Consider the following 16,894-nt stretch of genomic DNA (forward strand, 5'->3'; position numbering starts at 1 on the left):
TTCTGGTTTTCTGAGTGCACACTCCCTCTTCACCTTCTCTGCTGAGTGATCCTGTGATCCGGAGTGGGCGTGTTTTCATGTGCACAGCAGGATTTTAGAAAGTTCTAGCATTAATGCTGTAGTTTCACGAATCTTACAAGCAGACTGAAAGGTGGGAGTCCAACTCTGATTGTAACCCCTGGGGTGTCTCCTGCCTTGAGACAATTCAAGAATTTGCGCAGCTGTGGAGGGAATGAGATTGGGAGCTGGCACAGGTTAAAACTAGCCTTGTTTTGTTGACTGGTTGGTTGGTTTTAATCCGAAACTCTTTCCTGATGTGATTTATCATAAGGCCATGTGAATGTTTGTGCAAGAGATGATGATCATGTGGGAGTAAGAATGAGCAACAACTTTGGGAAGAAAGTGCAATCACCCTTTTCAAAAGCGGTGGACATGGCACAGGTTCCTGTGTTAGGTTTGGATATTTAATTATTGTGTGCCTCAGTTTCCAGATATGTGAAATGGAGCCGTGTCAGGGAATCAATTTGAAAGACTATTTGAGCTTTCTAGATGAAAAATGTGAAGGATTATTAAGTGTGAATGTGGTGAAAGGCTTAGCAGACAGGTGTGGCTTAAAGAACTGGTTTGAAATCCAGTAATTTAGTTCTAGGTTTAATTGAAAGTTGTAATCCCAGCAATTGGTGCCAATGTCTTCTAGGATTTAAATCTAACGCACTGAAGCATGTAATTTAAGGCTTTACAGAACAGTGTTAGCACAGATACGCTTATCACTCAGCACGTGTTAGTATTATTCCTGTGGAATGCTCTTAATTAAAATCCAAGAGTTGCTTACAGAGCATTTGATGCTTGCTATCATGAGCACTCAGTCAAGTTAGCAGAAAAATAATTTTAAAATATGAATGATTATTCTTGGAGTTACAGTGTAATTGGCAGATGCTTTCATAACTGATGTTGTCATTAACATACAGGAGGTTTCGGCAAGAGACTCCTTGTTGATCAAATGACTTCTGTTTTCATTTTCAAAATCCTAATATTAGCTTTAGTATGAGGAAAGGGAGTTTAAGTTGGTACAGCAGAAAACAGGACGCTTCTGCAGCAAAATAGCCACTGGGGCACGTTTAGTTTACACATTGTACTCTGACATCTCATACTTAAAATCTAGATCTGTTGTGGAAAAGTTACACCCAGAAAATCTCTTGATAAATTGGAGAAAGTTTTTGGGTTTTTTTTGAGGGGGAGGAACACACACCAAAATAAGTGTTTTGTGATATGATATTGCATAATTATCAGAAAGAAAATTCTTTCTGAAATTTTCCATGGTTTTTTTTTGGCTGGTGTATAGTTAGTGCTTGGTAGATAGGGTTAATTGTTTCAGTGTGAGCAGCTGAAGCTTTAAATATGAATTCTAACTTGTTGACCCCATTAATCATAAAACTGCCTGACCTATCTTGCTTACTGTAACACTGCTTTTTTTTAATTGATGAGTCATGAGCATGTATTAAATGCAATTTCTTTTTTTAAAAAAAAGCCCTGCTTGCATCTTAAAGATTTTGTAAGCTAAGAATTTAGCATATGTATGTCGATACATATTGCAGTGGGCTTATGATATAACAGCTTCAATGAAAACTAGATCCAAATTAGAGTAGACTTTGAAAAAGGGTTGTGGGCACATGTTTCTGGGAGTGGCTGGAAGAACTTACTGTAGGGGAAGGTTCAGTCATGTGTGTGCTCTACCTAGAAACCAGTTAGGATGATGTTTCTGGTTAAATCAAGATGCAGAATTTCAAGCAAGGAACCAATGAATATGAAAATTAATTTTTGTGTTTACCCAAAAAGAAAAAACTCCAACTATGCTCTAATTCATTTTCTTTGCTTCGCCTTCCAAAAGTATTTTTAGAAATTAAATAAAAAGCATTGAAGTATTTCAACAAAACAGTTGGCTGGTTTTTTTGGTGTGTGTTTGTTTTTTTTTATAATGCCATTAAAACTTATTTGGAGAATAAAACAAACCTCTTGAGGACCAAAACCCTGCCCTCTGCTACAGCCAGCACTTATGGGACCACGGAGCTGTTTAACCCGCTCTGTGCACAGTAATCATAGAGTCAGAGCTGAGAGACAACTGAACAAAGACCAGTGACAAGATTTAATTCTATCTGTTGCTCAGTTCAAAAGCAAGTGTGTTTTGAAGTCCATAGCCTTTTAAATGTATGAGATATTTAACTTCTGTACGTCTGTGGAGCAGTTTTGCTGCAAGGCACAGGGCATGCTGCCGCATTATTATTTCATAGTGCTTCAGAGAGCTGCAGTGGATCCTGGCAGTGCTGTCTGTGGGCAGCAATCCCCCTGTGAGTGGGTGGGTGGGGAAACTGAGGCACAGAGCCATGATCTGACTTCTGGTGCAGAGTACAGCCAGCTCCAGTGCTTCCTCTGCTCTTTGGACTTTCTGGATCACTCTGTTTTCTCCCTACCGGCTTGCCCTCTTCCAGGTTATTTTGTTCCTGCGTTGCTTTAACATTTTTCTCCCGGAGCCCAGCCACTTGTTGATTTATGTAACAGATAAGAAATTGTCGCTAAAATTAACAAAAGCCTTCTTTGGTTGTATCATCTTTACCCCTCCCCATTTTTTTCCTTCTAATTCCTGGTGACCCTTCTTTGACTTTTATTACCTTTTAAGAAGTGACATGATCAGGCCATTAAGCTGAAGTGAGTTATGAAATACTTAACCCTCTTGTCTTCCCTCTGAAACGCCACCCCACACAAACTGCTTACGCACAGAGGCTTCTTGCAGCAAATTTTAGAGGGCTTTTTTTTGTAGAAAAATGTGACGTCTGTGTTTGTCTCTAGGCAGGATTGTGTAAGATACAAGAGGGATAAAAAACAAAAAATTAATTTCCTCGCACTCAGAATCCCTTGTGTCTCCAAGAACTCTACTTTTACCCTCTTCAAAAATGAATTTTGGATAAAAAAAACAACAACCAAAACCAGACTGCGGGGTTCCACACTTTTATTCAAGGAGTTAAAAGTCTGGGGCTGTGCTTGATGAGCCAGATGGTCTTTAACAGTAACATTGTTCATATTGTTTAGATTATCCTGTTGCAAATACAGTGCCTCGTTTACCTTTTATGGAAGAAAGTGTGGAAAATTGACCACAGATGTAAGTAACCAAGAATGATGGCTGAGGCAATTCTTACCAGGCCTCCCTCTCTAACACGCCTGATCCTGCAGATAAAAATAAATAGAGAAATGTGAGGCAGCATGAGAAATATCTAGTGTTACCTATTTAAGTGTTTAATTTGAGCTCTGTGAGCTACTAAAATCTTTATTTCCTTAGACTGAGATTTCTGCATATTGAACTGGTTTCAGTCTCTTGGTGTAGGCAGCCTGAATGTAGATTTTTATCCAGGTACTAAATAGCACGTCATTATATATTTTTTCCATCCTGGTTGAAAAAAGGGGAGTGGGAAGAAGCCAACTACGCTGACCTCAAACACAGTTTATGGTCCAAAAGTCTTCATGAGAAGATCGGTGCCCGTTTTATGCTGTAACAAGAGAGCACAAGCTCCCCATTAATATAGATTTGATTGGTATCAGAAGCAAAGGCTGTAACAGATTAATTAGAGGTAGCTCATTGTTACTCCTGATAATGGGCTGCTGAGTTTGTGAAGCATCTTGCAAGACAGTTCCAGATTGAAATAAACTTTTTTAGACAGGTATCTCTTTTGTGCAGTATCTGGAATTGGAAGGCTCTGTGCTTAAGCAGAACAAAGAGAAAATGCTACAAATGAAAGCAATAAAGCCCTGTTTTATAAAGTCCTTTTGTCTCCTATCACTTTTCTTTTTCTCCCTCATTTCCTTCCTCTTATTAGGAGCTGCTGTCAAACTGCATTTACTTATGGGAAGTGGTTCCCTTTGGAGCCCCTAAGCTGATATAGCTGCATTTGCATGCAGGTGCTACTGTGGTGGAGCACAGCCTCTCGCCTGCCCTTTTCCCCCTGCCCTGGCAAGGCAAAGAAAGCTGTAATTATAAACCAACAGGTTTAGCGTGTGAGGGCCCAGAAACTGAAAATCTCCTGTTTGTTTATCAACGTGGGTTGGCAGGGTGGTACTCTTTTAACAAGGTGGTAGATTCCTTTGACTGTTAAAGGCAACATCTTCCCTTTACTACACTGAGCCTTGATTGATCCAGGGTGTTTTCTTTTGCCCATGCAGTGCTTTTAATTCTGACAGCATTGGTTTCTAGAAGCATAGGCTATCGGATTCTCTTCCTGTTATTTTTTTAAAGACTCTTTAAAAGATTGTCAGGAAAAGTGTTTTACAGGAATTGCAGGAGGTTGGAGATTATGCTGAGAACTACGCAGTCTAGGCTGTAATGTAAAATCAACAATTAACACTGGAATCAGACTTCTAAGGCAAAGCTCAAAGAGTCATTTAAAGGTGCTGGTGAATGGTGCAAAAGCGAGTTAATATTCCTTTTCATATTTTTAATACCTGCATTCGAAATATGATAAATTGTATTGGCAGCACGGGGCACTGTTTTTAATTGTTTAACTTCTGGTTCTGCTCCCTGCAGGATCTGGAGAACAGGTTTATTGGACGTAACAGCTCTACCTCTGTGCCTGCAGTCGTGGGGTGGGGAAGGGGGAAGCCATGGAAGTGCAGGTGGGGGGGAAGTGGCAGCAGCAGCACCAGAGTGAGAGTGTGGGCAAACAGGGGCCTTGCGGAGGGCATGGACAAGGTAGCAGGAGTGTGCAGGAGGTGACCAGCTCGAATCAGGATGAAGTGGGTGCGAGGAGAGTGATACTGCACTGGGATGATGAAGCTTAGGCAGGGCAGGGAACTGATGCTGAAGTGGACTAAGCCTATGTCAGGGAGCCAGCAGCCTCAGGGTGCTAACCGTCGTTCTGTTCTGAGGTATGCAAATTCTACTTTTTTGTCAGTTTCTTATCCATAAAATAGTGATAATGACCATTATCTGCATCAAAGTGGTATCATGAGGCTTGAAGTGCCACTGTGGTTTTTAAACAGCAGAGATGTGTTGACCTTTGTGCCCACACATGCTTACCTCAGTCACAAATTAAGGTTTTTCTTTCTCTTTCCTGTTAACACTACAGAGCAACCACAGCTAAGAAAAAAAAAGGGTTTGGACACCATCTTGGCTACTACAACAGACTTGTTAAATTAATGCAATTGGGCTGCACAAGTAACAAAGGGCAGGATTTGCCTGACATGCCCTGTTGTAGTACTAATGAAAATGGAAACATTTGAAGAAAAACAGAACCTTTCAGGTCCTTGGTTACATCCAGAGACCTAACAGAAAAACTAGGATTATCATGTTCATAGATGTAACATTTTGCAGCTGAGTTCTAAAACAGATCCAGATCTGTCAGAGAGATCAGGTTTTATGCTTGAGCTGATCGTTCAGCAGGGGAGCCTCACCTGTGTCTTAACTCATTCAGACTAGAAATAAATACTAAGGTCTATTAAAGTCTGAATGTTTCAGAATATAGATTTAAAGCAAGGCTTTTCAAGGATGAACACCGATTTCCATCTAGATTAAACTGCCAACACATGATTCACAGGACCCCAGAGATTGCCCATTAGATAAAGCAGAACTGTTGCTCACTGTTAGCACTCCAGAGAAATAAGATGTAAAAGTTCTTATTATCTGGGCAGGACCAGTTGAAGAGAGCACACGGGAAGAACAACAGTGCCACACCATACAGGCAAGACAGATGTGTGTGATGCTTTGCTTTTGCTGTCATAAAGTATCCTACAGAGGCATGTGTTGGAGACAGTGTGCCCTACAGAATTTAGCTGTGGAGATACGTTTTTATATCTTTACTCAATTAAGGGATTATTTTTTAAATTTTATAGGAAGAATGCAGAGTGCGTAATTGGTTGTAGCTAACCAATACAGTAGTTCCTAACTTGGTCCCTGGGTGGTAAAGCCAACATATCTGGATCTGGATCTGGACCGTGGTTCTTTTAGATGTGCATCACAAAGGAAACGTGATCTTTCAAGTGTTGTGGTACAGGTCAAACAGACCATGGAAAACACAGGCTTGTGGACCCAAACCCCCGATTAATAACATTTAGAGAAGCTGTAAAGTAGTCTCCTCTTCTAGCTCTCTTCAAAGTAGAATATTAATTTAGGTAGAGCCCTGTAAGATGTGCAGGGAAGTGTTAGGTCACCTGGATGCTGACCATCCCATTGCTTCTTGAGTGGACCATCCTGGCAGCACCATTTCTGGGATTAAAATCTAGATCTCAAAGATGTAGAGTAAGTATCAGGTTTACACCATAGGTTGTAGAGTTACCTTTTATCTCACTGTTCCAGAGTGTGCCACATAATAGAAGTGCTGTAAACTCTTGGAAACAGGCTGTCCAGGTCACTGAAGGCTTTCATGCAATTCTGTAGCAGACTACAGAAGTCCAGAAATGATTTGGTTTGGTTTGGAGTTGCCTCAGTGGGAGTTAGTCACTGGTTCTGATTAGCAGGATGACAGCAACACAGTAGTATATATACTAACGATTTTATCTGAAAAACTAACTGAAAGTAAGGTTACTACACATAGAATCAGAAATAGTCTGTGTGCATGTGATGGTGAGAAGATCTCTTTTTCTGGTGCCTGTGTGGTATTTAGACTTGTCATTCTTCATCTGATTATAAACATAGGAGTCAAAGAGTGAAGCTGTGCTGCAGAGGGACTACACATAGAGAGCGTGCTTTCTCAGTGGGGTATGAGCCCTAAGCTCTAACAAGCTTTCCTTGATTTGTGGAACAGTCTAAGGTCTTCTGATGAACAACACTATGTAGATATTATATAGTTTTATTTTTGAAGTGGTGTATCCTACTACTTCTTGTTTCTGACAGATACACTGGGAATTTCCTTTTGCACAAACAATGCCTGTCTTGGTAGAAGCCAGGTTCCATGACTAAAACTATGATGAGAGCATCAACCTAGTATGGTTCCAGGAATAACCTACACATCAGCTATACTCTGCCAAGAACGCAGAGGCTGGTTATTGAGATGAATGGTTTTGGTTAATATGCACCACAAAGTAGAAAAAAAGATGCCTATATATTTTAGTTCATAGATAATTATCAAGAAATTGTGTATGGAGAAAAATAATGTATGGTTGGGGAATAGAAATATAAGCCTTGAACTTCCTATCCTGAAAGTATAAATCACTGCAAGTTTTAAAGCACTTGCATGAGTCATATGCAGAGGTCATAGACCAAATTTGCTGATGGAGGCAGGATGAAACAAATTCGGCTGCATTTTTATGATATTTTTCCTGCTGCTCTTAGCTTTTTATTTACCCAAAGTAATACAATTTTCCAGAGAAGTGTAACAGCTCCAACATATGGAACTGCTATCCAGTTCACTGCTTAGGTGCAAAACTGCATGGGAACAGTGGTGTGTCAATAAATAGCTTACTGCATGTCAGGGAAAGTAGTCTCTCAGGAACCATATTGCCAGCTTGGCAGTATTCTAGCAAAGGAGATCTCAAGATGGAATTGGTATATTAGTGCGGTTTAGTGAATAGGACCCAGGCCTAAAATCCAACTCGAGTAACGTGAAGACTAACTGGAAGGCAGAGAGAAAGGAGCAAGAACGGGGGGCTTGTTAATGCACAGGTCTATAAATCAAGGGGGCTTTCCCCTTCCTCTAGCACAAACTTTGAGCTGATTTTGGGCATCCTTGTAAATCAGTACACTGTAGTTTTCCGCTTGAGAAACAATATCATAACACCGAGTAAGCTATTTGGTAACCAATTGTGCTGCCTTTACGCTTGCTGAGTAATACTTTTGTGGCACAAGAGAAATCAGCAGGAGTTTTGATTTAGGTCTGATCTGCATACCAGTTTCATGCCACTGAGATTCTGCTGACTTTGAGGTTGTTTCTGTATTTTCAGTAGCATTGCTGATGTTTAGATTTCAATCCAGTATAACTTACTTAGAAAATGAGAGGAGAGTAATTCCTGCCTTTAGTTTAAAATGTCAGCGCATAACAAGTCAACAAGCCTGGCTCTAGGTGAAAGTTTCAGACCTGAGCGTGTCTTGATTTAATGGCACGGAACGAGACTTGCTTGTTAGGAGAGGAGAAAAGGGCGTATTATTGATGGTTTCAAATGATCTGATTTTGTGGGTGCGTACGGTTGTATGAAAGATTTTGTTTATGGTATAAAGCACAGAAGAGTGTGTGTATAGGTATAACATCATTAACTTTCTCCTGTGTGCTTAGGGAAAAAGGTAATGGGCCTGCCTGTGTTTAGTAACACTTGGACCTTGCAAGAGGCACTAAAATAATAGTAACACACCGGGGGGACTGTCATCCCATCAGGATCATGTGAACATATTTTTAGCTGTTTGTCAGTTATACTATAGGTGAACTGTGTCATGTCAATGGTATTTTATTTCTTGTCAACAGTCTTAATTTTTTACATTTGCCACCTAGGTCTAGTTGGAATGCCCCCTTTTGAATGACATTTGTCAACATTCACCTGCATTATTTAGGAAGGATAGTTTGATAATTTGGACATCTGAAAACATAACTCTGGTATCTACTTCCTCCCTTTGCAGTACACAGTCTGTTTTGGAATTCTTCACTTCTGGATTTTAGCCCTGGTGAATGGGGAGGGGAGATTAAGTGTCACTCATACCCCCTCAAACGTGTCACTGAAATCCCAGATGCCAGCCTCGTGTCGTCCTTTCGAGAACTGGGAAATGCACGAAGGCAGCTGGTAGGCACCTCTTTCCTCTGTGCTGTTATACACCCGTAGGCTTTGGCACTGCTGGAGATCAGACCTATAATTTCATGCTAACTGAGCATTTTACGCGACTCCCGGTTTGACTCTTGTTTCTGCTTATGTATAACATACAAGTTCTCTCTTCTTATCTTCCATTTATGTGATTCCTGGCATTTTAAATTCAGGTAGATTAGATTTAGACTTTTTGTAATGAATCTGCATCGTTTTGTGTTCTGCATACTCCTGAAATAGCCTGGGGGAACCTGATAGACACAATTTATGTGTATCATTTAGAGACCTAAGAAGGCATCTGATTGGTTTAGTCTTTCTTTTGTTAGCTCTTTCCTATAATTCTAATCATGGTTTTACTGTAGCATTACACTATTGAGGAAAGTATGATTTTTTTCGAAGGCAGAATGCTCGCCATATTTAGAAATGGTGGTACTTAAAGGAGAATTGCTCAGAGGTCTGTACAGCAGATTTTCTCCTACTGATTCTAGTGGTAGCTCAGATCATAGTTTGCAAGGTAGAAATGTATCCGACACATATTTCACTGACAGTGAGTTTAATTCATCCATTTCCTGACTTCAACAGAATGCGATATGGCTAGGATGCTTCTGTGCAGCACTGAGTTCTACTGCTGAAAAGCAGTTTGTGTAAAAGCAGGAACAGATGCTGATACTGCAGTGCATTGCGTACGGTGAAGTAGAAGGACTGACGAGATTTGGTCACATTTATTACTGTGGTGGTGAGATTCTTGGAGTCTTCTACATGGCTGCTAGGTCTCTGTCACTTTGCACAGAGCAGAGCAAAGGAGACAGGAGTATTAAGGACCTGGCCCTGTAATTTTCCAAATGAAATCAATCAGTATAAACAGTAAGCCAAATTCTCTTCTGATATCACTCAATGCTCTTCTGTTGGCTTCAGTAAGGCTGCCCATTTGCAGTAGCTGAGAATTAGGCTGTTGCTCCCCCCACAACCTTTCTGATGACTTAACACAATTTTTTAAACATAAAAGCCTTCTTTCGGGTCTGGGTTGTTGGCTTATATGTTTAAATTGGAGGCATGTCAGTCCTCATGTAATCAACACTTTGAAGAAGATCCGTGAATGAGGTTAGGTAAAAATGCATTTTTTTTCCTACTACTATCTGGATTTTCTCAGAACCTAGATAATTTTATCCCATTTGCATCAAACATGCAGGTAACTTTAGAATCCTGCATCTGTATTGTTTCTAGGGAAGCAAAATAAAATTACAAATGACAGTAATTGACATTACATGCTTTAATTAAATTTCCTCCTCTGTGAACCAAAACCTTTTAACCAAGTATTGCAGTGCTATTTCTGTATTTATTTGTTACATGGGTTAATGTGCTATGTGGCAGATACGGTATTTATCCATTTTCACAAATTAAGCTATCAGTGTCATGTTGCCTTTGAATTGTTTCCTGTATTGATGGCCAAAACCGCTTGAGAAAGACTTTAGTCCTCCCTGGCTATAATTCTGTTTTTACAAAGCTGAAAATTGCAGGATTGAACGTGAACCCTTAGGAACAGTTTGGGAAACTCTAGGCCCGAAGCGTCTTAACAGTGTGCTGTTTTTTCCCTGCAGTGATCCTCTGCTAAGAGAAGGGAGAAGTGCGCAGGCTTTTTGAATGATGGTGGTGATGGAGTTAGATTACAGGAATTAAAAATTAAGTCCTACTTGAATTGATGTTCGTGGCATGTGAAAATGGATTACGGAGAGTATGATTAGAAATTCCTCTACTTGGTCCCCAAGCTGTGCACTTCAGACCTGCTTTTGTCAACTTCTTGCCATGTTACACCCTCTGAAAAAGCAGCTCTGCTTCAGCTAATTTGCAGCTCTCTTGCTGTACTGTAACTGCACCTATTAGAACAGTTTACCTGGGCATGACCTTGTGGCTACTACTGTAGGTACAAAAACCCAACATAAAACCCAAACCAAACAACTTTAATTTACTATTTTTGTAAAACAGTTATTTTTGAGCATGCAAAAAAAGTGCCACTTTATGGATAGGTATAAATAATCACTTATAGGTTGAATTGAGGATGCAGGTTTCTGTGTCTTCAGACATTGTGGATTTTCTTAACATACAATTATCTGCAGCATCCTCCTTGGTGTTTCAAGTGCAGCATGGGTTTCCTTGAGCTGTACTTGTCTCCCAAACAGGATTGACGTAATAAAGTATCTGGGACGCTTATGGTTCTATTCAAAAATTAAGGAAAGGAAAGATTGGTAAAAACCTGCCAGCTCAGTATTGTCCTGTAATAGAATGCTGTTACTTAGCAGTTCAGCAATCCAGTTTCCCAGTGCCAGAAAGCAATGGGGCTTCAGGAGTCAGAATGGGGAGCCCCATTAGTACTTGTGAGTACAGCATGAAATGGGACTGTTGGTGAGGGAAAGCTGCTTTTAGGAGCGACCCGGTAGCTGCAGAGCAGTGTGTGTCACAGACTCCTTAGAACTGGCAAAGAATGTGGTTTCACAACAGTCATGAGAGCTCTGTGCCTTTTTCTGTAAGGAATTGCATCTGATACAAAACCTGGGGGAGGAATGTTATGTAGCTGAATAACCCTAAACAATAAATACCTCTCAGTTCTCCACACTTGCCTTTTGGCACTGGTATTTTAAATGAAGTTCAATTGGAAACTGGAAAGGTAACCACTTTCCACGACCTAGCAGCGAGCCAGGGATGTGTCAGTTACCTCATCCTGCTCCAAGCTGAAACAGACACTTAAACATTTTACAGCTTCTGAAAAGTTTTAGTCTGTAGAAAACTTCATAGCAATTTGATTTTTAGCCTGAGTAAGTAATTGCTTTAGATTATCTTTTCATTAATGTCCCTCTCTGGAAGGACCCATAGGCCATAAAACTAGTTCATTTCTTACCAGTAGTTTATTACTCTTTTGATGGCTCATACCTCTCCTTTCCTCCACTTTTTAGTTTTTGTATGCTTTTGCCTGGTTTAGAGCTTAATCCTCCTTCCATGTGAGTTTTGCTAATTACTTCATTAGGGAAGTATTTAGAGAGAAAGAAGTACTGTGATCAGGACCTGAATTTGGTAATATCACCTGTGTATCTCAATTCTGGCAACAGGATTCAAACATTCTGTAGTTCTTGTTGACCAGCCTTTTTTTCACAGAAAAAAACCACCACAACAACCAAACAAAAAAAATCTGAGAAATTTCACTGCCCATATTACCATGTCTGTGCCTAGTTGTGACTTTATTCAGTTGTAAGGGGGAAAGGTGCAAGTTACTACAGCAGAAGCAGACTGGGACTGGTAAACACGTGCTTTACGCTTGCAGTTTGAGCATTTTGTTCAGTTATACGACTGATAACAAAAGCACAGTCAAAACCGTATCCCAGCACTGAGAATGCAACTCACCAAGCTGCAAAAAGCAGATTTAGTTTCTTTTGCAGATGGTCTATGAGTCTCATGTGGCATCATATTAAATTATATAGGCAGTCAGTCACTTGTTCTGAAGCGATGCTCAGAGCTGAGAGTTGTGATGTGCTTGGACCATTCTGTTGGAAAACAGGCTCTAAAGCTAATACAGCTCCTCTGAAGGGCAGCAGCGAAGGGGCCTGCAGAGCAAGGGGCTTCAAACAGCTTCAAGGCTGCAGTTCTCCCTGTGATGCACTATGAGGGTGGCCCCCCGACCCTATGATGGGCTGTGGAGCATTTTGCCCTAAAGGTAGGAGACTAGATGGACTCATTTAGTTATTTTTCATCTTCGTTTCTGTGATACTTTAGAAGTATTGTTTTCTACCTTATATTTTTGCAATGGTTGGTTTTTTTGTTTTGTAATATTTTGAAGATAAGGATGTGAGTGTTGCTTTCTTCTTGCCTTTGTCAGGCTTTGTTTTTCCTGGGTAAGAGGAAGAAAATACAGTAGTTTGTTAATTTTGAATGCTGTTCCATGAAAATATTTCTGCAATAGGAGTGAGACAGAATTAGCTGTTTCATCTTAGTGTTATTTCATAAAAGTATGTGTTTCTATTGACTTCAGTTTGGTACAAATTCAGTCCTTAAGTAATACTAGATCCGGTGCAAAACCAGTGATTTTTATCAGCTGAATTTCCACTCAGGGAAAATTGTCATTTGTAGGCAAAAACACGCTTGTGATAGCAGTTTTCAAATGGGCTGTTTATCATGCATTAGGTAAGTTTTAATATTCATGCTTATTAAAATGAAAATTTTGTAGTACTGAACCCTTTCTAATAGGAATATTAACATAAACTCATTTATAACATCAACACCCGAAGGCTGCAGATTATTTCTGGGAACCTATGATTGTTAGTGCTATGAAGTAAAACCCATTTAAGGTTATTTACTTGGATGATTGAATTGCAGGTTTTGGTGTATTCACCTGTGAAGTAGGAAACAGCCACCGTGCTATTGGTATGTTTTGCACGCTGAAATTGATACATTGGTAATGACAGCAACCCATGAAATGCATTTAACAGGTAGGGGTTTACACAGGTGGTGTTTCCCTTGTCTGACAGCTGTTGACAGGTGGTAAGCAGCAAGTGCTGCTCTGAACTTACACCCCGCTGGAAATCTCTTGAAAAAGACGGTTGCAATGCATACGCAGTTCAGAGCTGTGGGTGTACCCTTACAGTGCTGCTGCTTCTATTGCTTGCAACTTGTTTCCTGATAAGAAACATATGAGCACCATAATCAGATGAACAGTTCAGTAAGGTAATTTTTTTGAGACAGGGCATTTGGAAGTTGGAGCAGCTGTTTGAGTTTTATAAGGAAATGAGCAAGATTGAGAATGCACAGGAGGGTACCAGGCAGTGCCTGTGAAGGGCAAGGCACAGGGCTCAATGAAAATCATTACTACTGGTTATATGAAAAGAAGGGTGTTCTCTGTGCTGTGATATGGGTTTGGGAAACAAGAAGTACAGATATTCCTGTCCATTCTACGTCAGGCTAAGTATAACATAGATGGGTTTTTAAGGCTGTATTTTTAAGAGCCTAGCTCCCATTTTACAAATACAGTTTGTGTCTCCAGAAAGGAAATACGTAAATGTGTCCCTTAATCTAGAAGTGCATCACTTTCTGTGCTGCAGAATGGGGTTAATGCTCTTTTCTTCTGTTGATGGGATGCTAAACGAAATAATTCTGATTAAGAGATTTGAGAACCGAGACTCAAAAGCGTTGATTTATTTCTTGTGCAAATTGAGAATGAACTCTGCTTTCCCAAGCCAGACATAGTTTCCAGTCTGTGCTACCAAAGTCCTGTCTTGCATCATCATCTTGCACATTTGCGTAAATGTGTTTTAGGAGAATACCACAGCCATACTATTGATCACACCACACTGTGATTTATGCCAGCTAACCAAAGGCCTCCCACTAGTCAGGGATTGCCACAGCCCTAATATATTCCTTCCCATCCCTGAAATGACCCTTCATGCTGTATGGCTTGGTAAGAACAGGAGGGCTTCTGCACTCTATGAAATAAGGGTGGGGAAGCAAGGTCACCTTTTGTGTAGTCCTTTCTGTAACAGCTCAAGCCTGAAGTTTTTCTGCTGTCAAATGTACATTAACCTCCATGTTGGTCAAGAGAACCCCAAAGGGTAGTTTGCTCTTCAGTATGCTAAAAGATACTTTTCTACCATTTTAAGTTTTCATTTTTCTGCCCTTCACCAAATCCAGCCCATTTTCTTTAAGAGTGTAGCTGGGTTTCTGTTGATCCAGCCAAAGCCACAGTCTAGTTTTTCCATGTTGAAGGCCTGTGTTTAGATCCCAATTCCCAAATTAGATCCTGATTTTGATTTCTTAACAAGAAACTTCAGTTCCCTAGGACACACTGCAGAGACTTTTAGAAACCATCTGTGTGTTAGGCACAAATGCTAAATGTAGCAAGTAATCAAAAATCTTTACAATGGAGGGAACAAAAAAGAATTCGAAGTCACAAGTCAATTCTCATTTGTTGTACTGAATCTGAGAACTGTGGTTAGGTGCTCAGGATTGATGCAGAAGGTACCAAGGCACGGACTGCAAGCTACCAGTTAGGCAAATAAGTAATACATCTGCATATTTGTATCCGTAATTATTTTATTTCTTCGGGTCACTCTTACCACATCTTCTTTGTGTTTACTACTTGTCCAGCCTTGATGTCACCCTCAAACTTTATCTTGGTTGACTTTGATACTAAAGAAAGGTCTTGAAGCATGAGGAGCTCTCAGATGTTAAGGTGGTTTTGGTTTTGGTTTTCCCTTCTGGGATGGAGAGACACTTGGCCACTTACTACAGATCTTTTGATCCTTTGTCACAAAGTCATCCTTGAAGATGACCAGATGCTTATATTAAAACAGAAGTAGCTGTAGGAATTACAGTTTGAAAACAGTGGCCATGTTATAAACCGTGTTGCAGTCCCTGAAAAAGAACTTTAACTTTCCAGTAAATGTAGTCATCTTCCTAATTCTTCCAAGAAGAAGTAGTAATCTAGATTATTGAGATGCAGTGAGTCCGACATTTAATATTTTCTCCTTCAAAACCAAAGCTTTGATACACAAGAAGAAAAGAGCAAGAAACTCAGGAAATCCTTAGCTTGCTACTACTGTGCCCTCACATTCCTAAGAGCTATTTTTGGGTTTTCTCTTAGGAATAGCTAGAACTTATTGAGCTGGGAAAGACTTCTTGGAACAGATCTTTGGTTTTGTCTTTTCTGCATGAATGCCTCTTGTTGATGTTGGAATAGCTACTATTAGCTGGTTGGTGATTCAGGGAGTGAGGCAAGTCAGTCCTACAAAGTCATCTTCTCCACTCCAGAATATTTGGGAAAAAACTGTTGCAGCAAGCTGGTGAGCATATAGGATGAACAACTGCCTCCACTTGCTTTGGGTTAAGACTATATCATGAGGTCTGTCTGACTCTCTTCTGGATGTTGCTACCTGCAGTTTCGTTATAATTCGAGAAATACGGAAATAGCAGTGAGGAGGATACAAGTGCTCTCCCTTCGGTCTCCATATAGCCCCAGGCACTTGATGTGTTTCTGAGATGTCTTAATAAATCAGTTCTGAGATTTCTCAATAAATATCTCAATAAATTGGAAATCTTAGCTGCCAAAGGATTTGTTTTAATAAGATATTTAGCTTTAGGGATACCACATGTGGACCAGCTAAGAACCTCTAGGTATCTTTCGCACAAAGATGCTACCAGCATATCTGAGACTGTCTGAGGAGTTTTCAGGCTGGGATCAAATCCAGTGCAGCACCTTTTGATAGGGACTTGGAATGGTCGCAGCATTTCTCATATGCCTCATTTCTTCTTAAGTGGGGGAAAAAATATCAGTGTAGTTTGAACTGCTGTCTGTATTTGTTCTCTTTTTTTTTTTTTTTTTCCTAGTGATATTTTAGACACTCCTGTAGGGTGACCTGCATTTTAAAACATCTGCAGATACTGCTTATGTATTTTAAAAGATGCGTTGAGAGGATGTGTTGAAGGAATGAATGGAATGACTGGCATCTGTGTTAGCTTGACACGGCACCACTTGTTACCTCTTAGAAACTACAGGGAAAATCTGCGGAAGAGCCTTCATCCCAAATTAAATGTGAAAGCATGTAAGACTTAATGAAGCTACTCATGACATGGCAAAGAAAATCACATTTACTCTTTAAATGGATTTGAACTTGCTCCCTGTTTTGTTGTCTTTTTACCTACTTGGACCAGAGATGTCAGTCAGTGGAGGGTGTTTTCCCTGCTAATTGCAAAAAAGAAAGCAACAGCAAGCTAGTCACTGAGGTACTTTGGAGTAATTTTGGACTTTAAAGAATGTTTAAGGCAGTAAGCATTTAATGAGTACTGCATACATGAAAAAAGTATAGCATTTCTTTTTTTTTTTTTTCCTTTTCTTTTGTGAACAGCATTTCTCCTTTTTGTGTGTATGCCATGTTTGGTTTAGTGGAGAAATGAGAGAAGAAAATAGATTATTTTTTGGAGACTGGGTACTAATGCAGTGACATTAAAGGCAGGCACATTGTTGTCAGCCAGTTTGCATATTTATTTACTTTTACAAATGGTTGGCTTGGAGTCAGTAGTTAATGGAATGAGAATGATGTTCCTGTACAGATCATTTCCTGAGAAACATTTTCAATTACAAACATATCTC

General features: G+C 40.0%; 1 protein-coding gene across 5 annotated transcripts in view; it reads left to right on the forward strand.

The window, feature by feature from the left end:
* The window catches only part of PARVA (parvin alpha), a 65,449-nt gene that overhangs the window by 20,647 nt on the left and 27,908 nt on the right, over positions 1-16,894 (forward strand). Inside the window, exon 1 of one of the 5 annotated variants that reach the window (XM_037402530.1) lies at positions 12,424-12,469. The exons of the other annotated variants lie outside the window; for them this stretch is intronic. Within the exon in view, the coding sequence (XP_037258427.1) occupies positions 12,439-12,469 (31 nt within the window). The 5' untranslated portion in view covers positions 12,424-12,438. Of the gene's footprint in view, positions 1-12,423; positions 12,470-16,894 lie in introns of those variants that run through there. 5 annotated transcript variants of the gene reach the window in all.

This window comes from Falco rusticolus, chromosome 10 (assembly GCF_015220075.1).
Source record: "Falco rusticolus isolate bFalRus1 chromosome 10, bFalRus1.pri, whole genome shotgun sequence".
Lineage (NCBI taxonomy): Eukaryota > Metazoa > Chordata > Aves > Falconiformes > Falconidae > Falco > Falco rusticolus.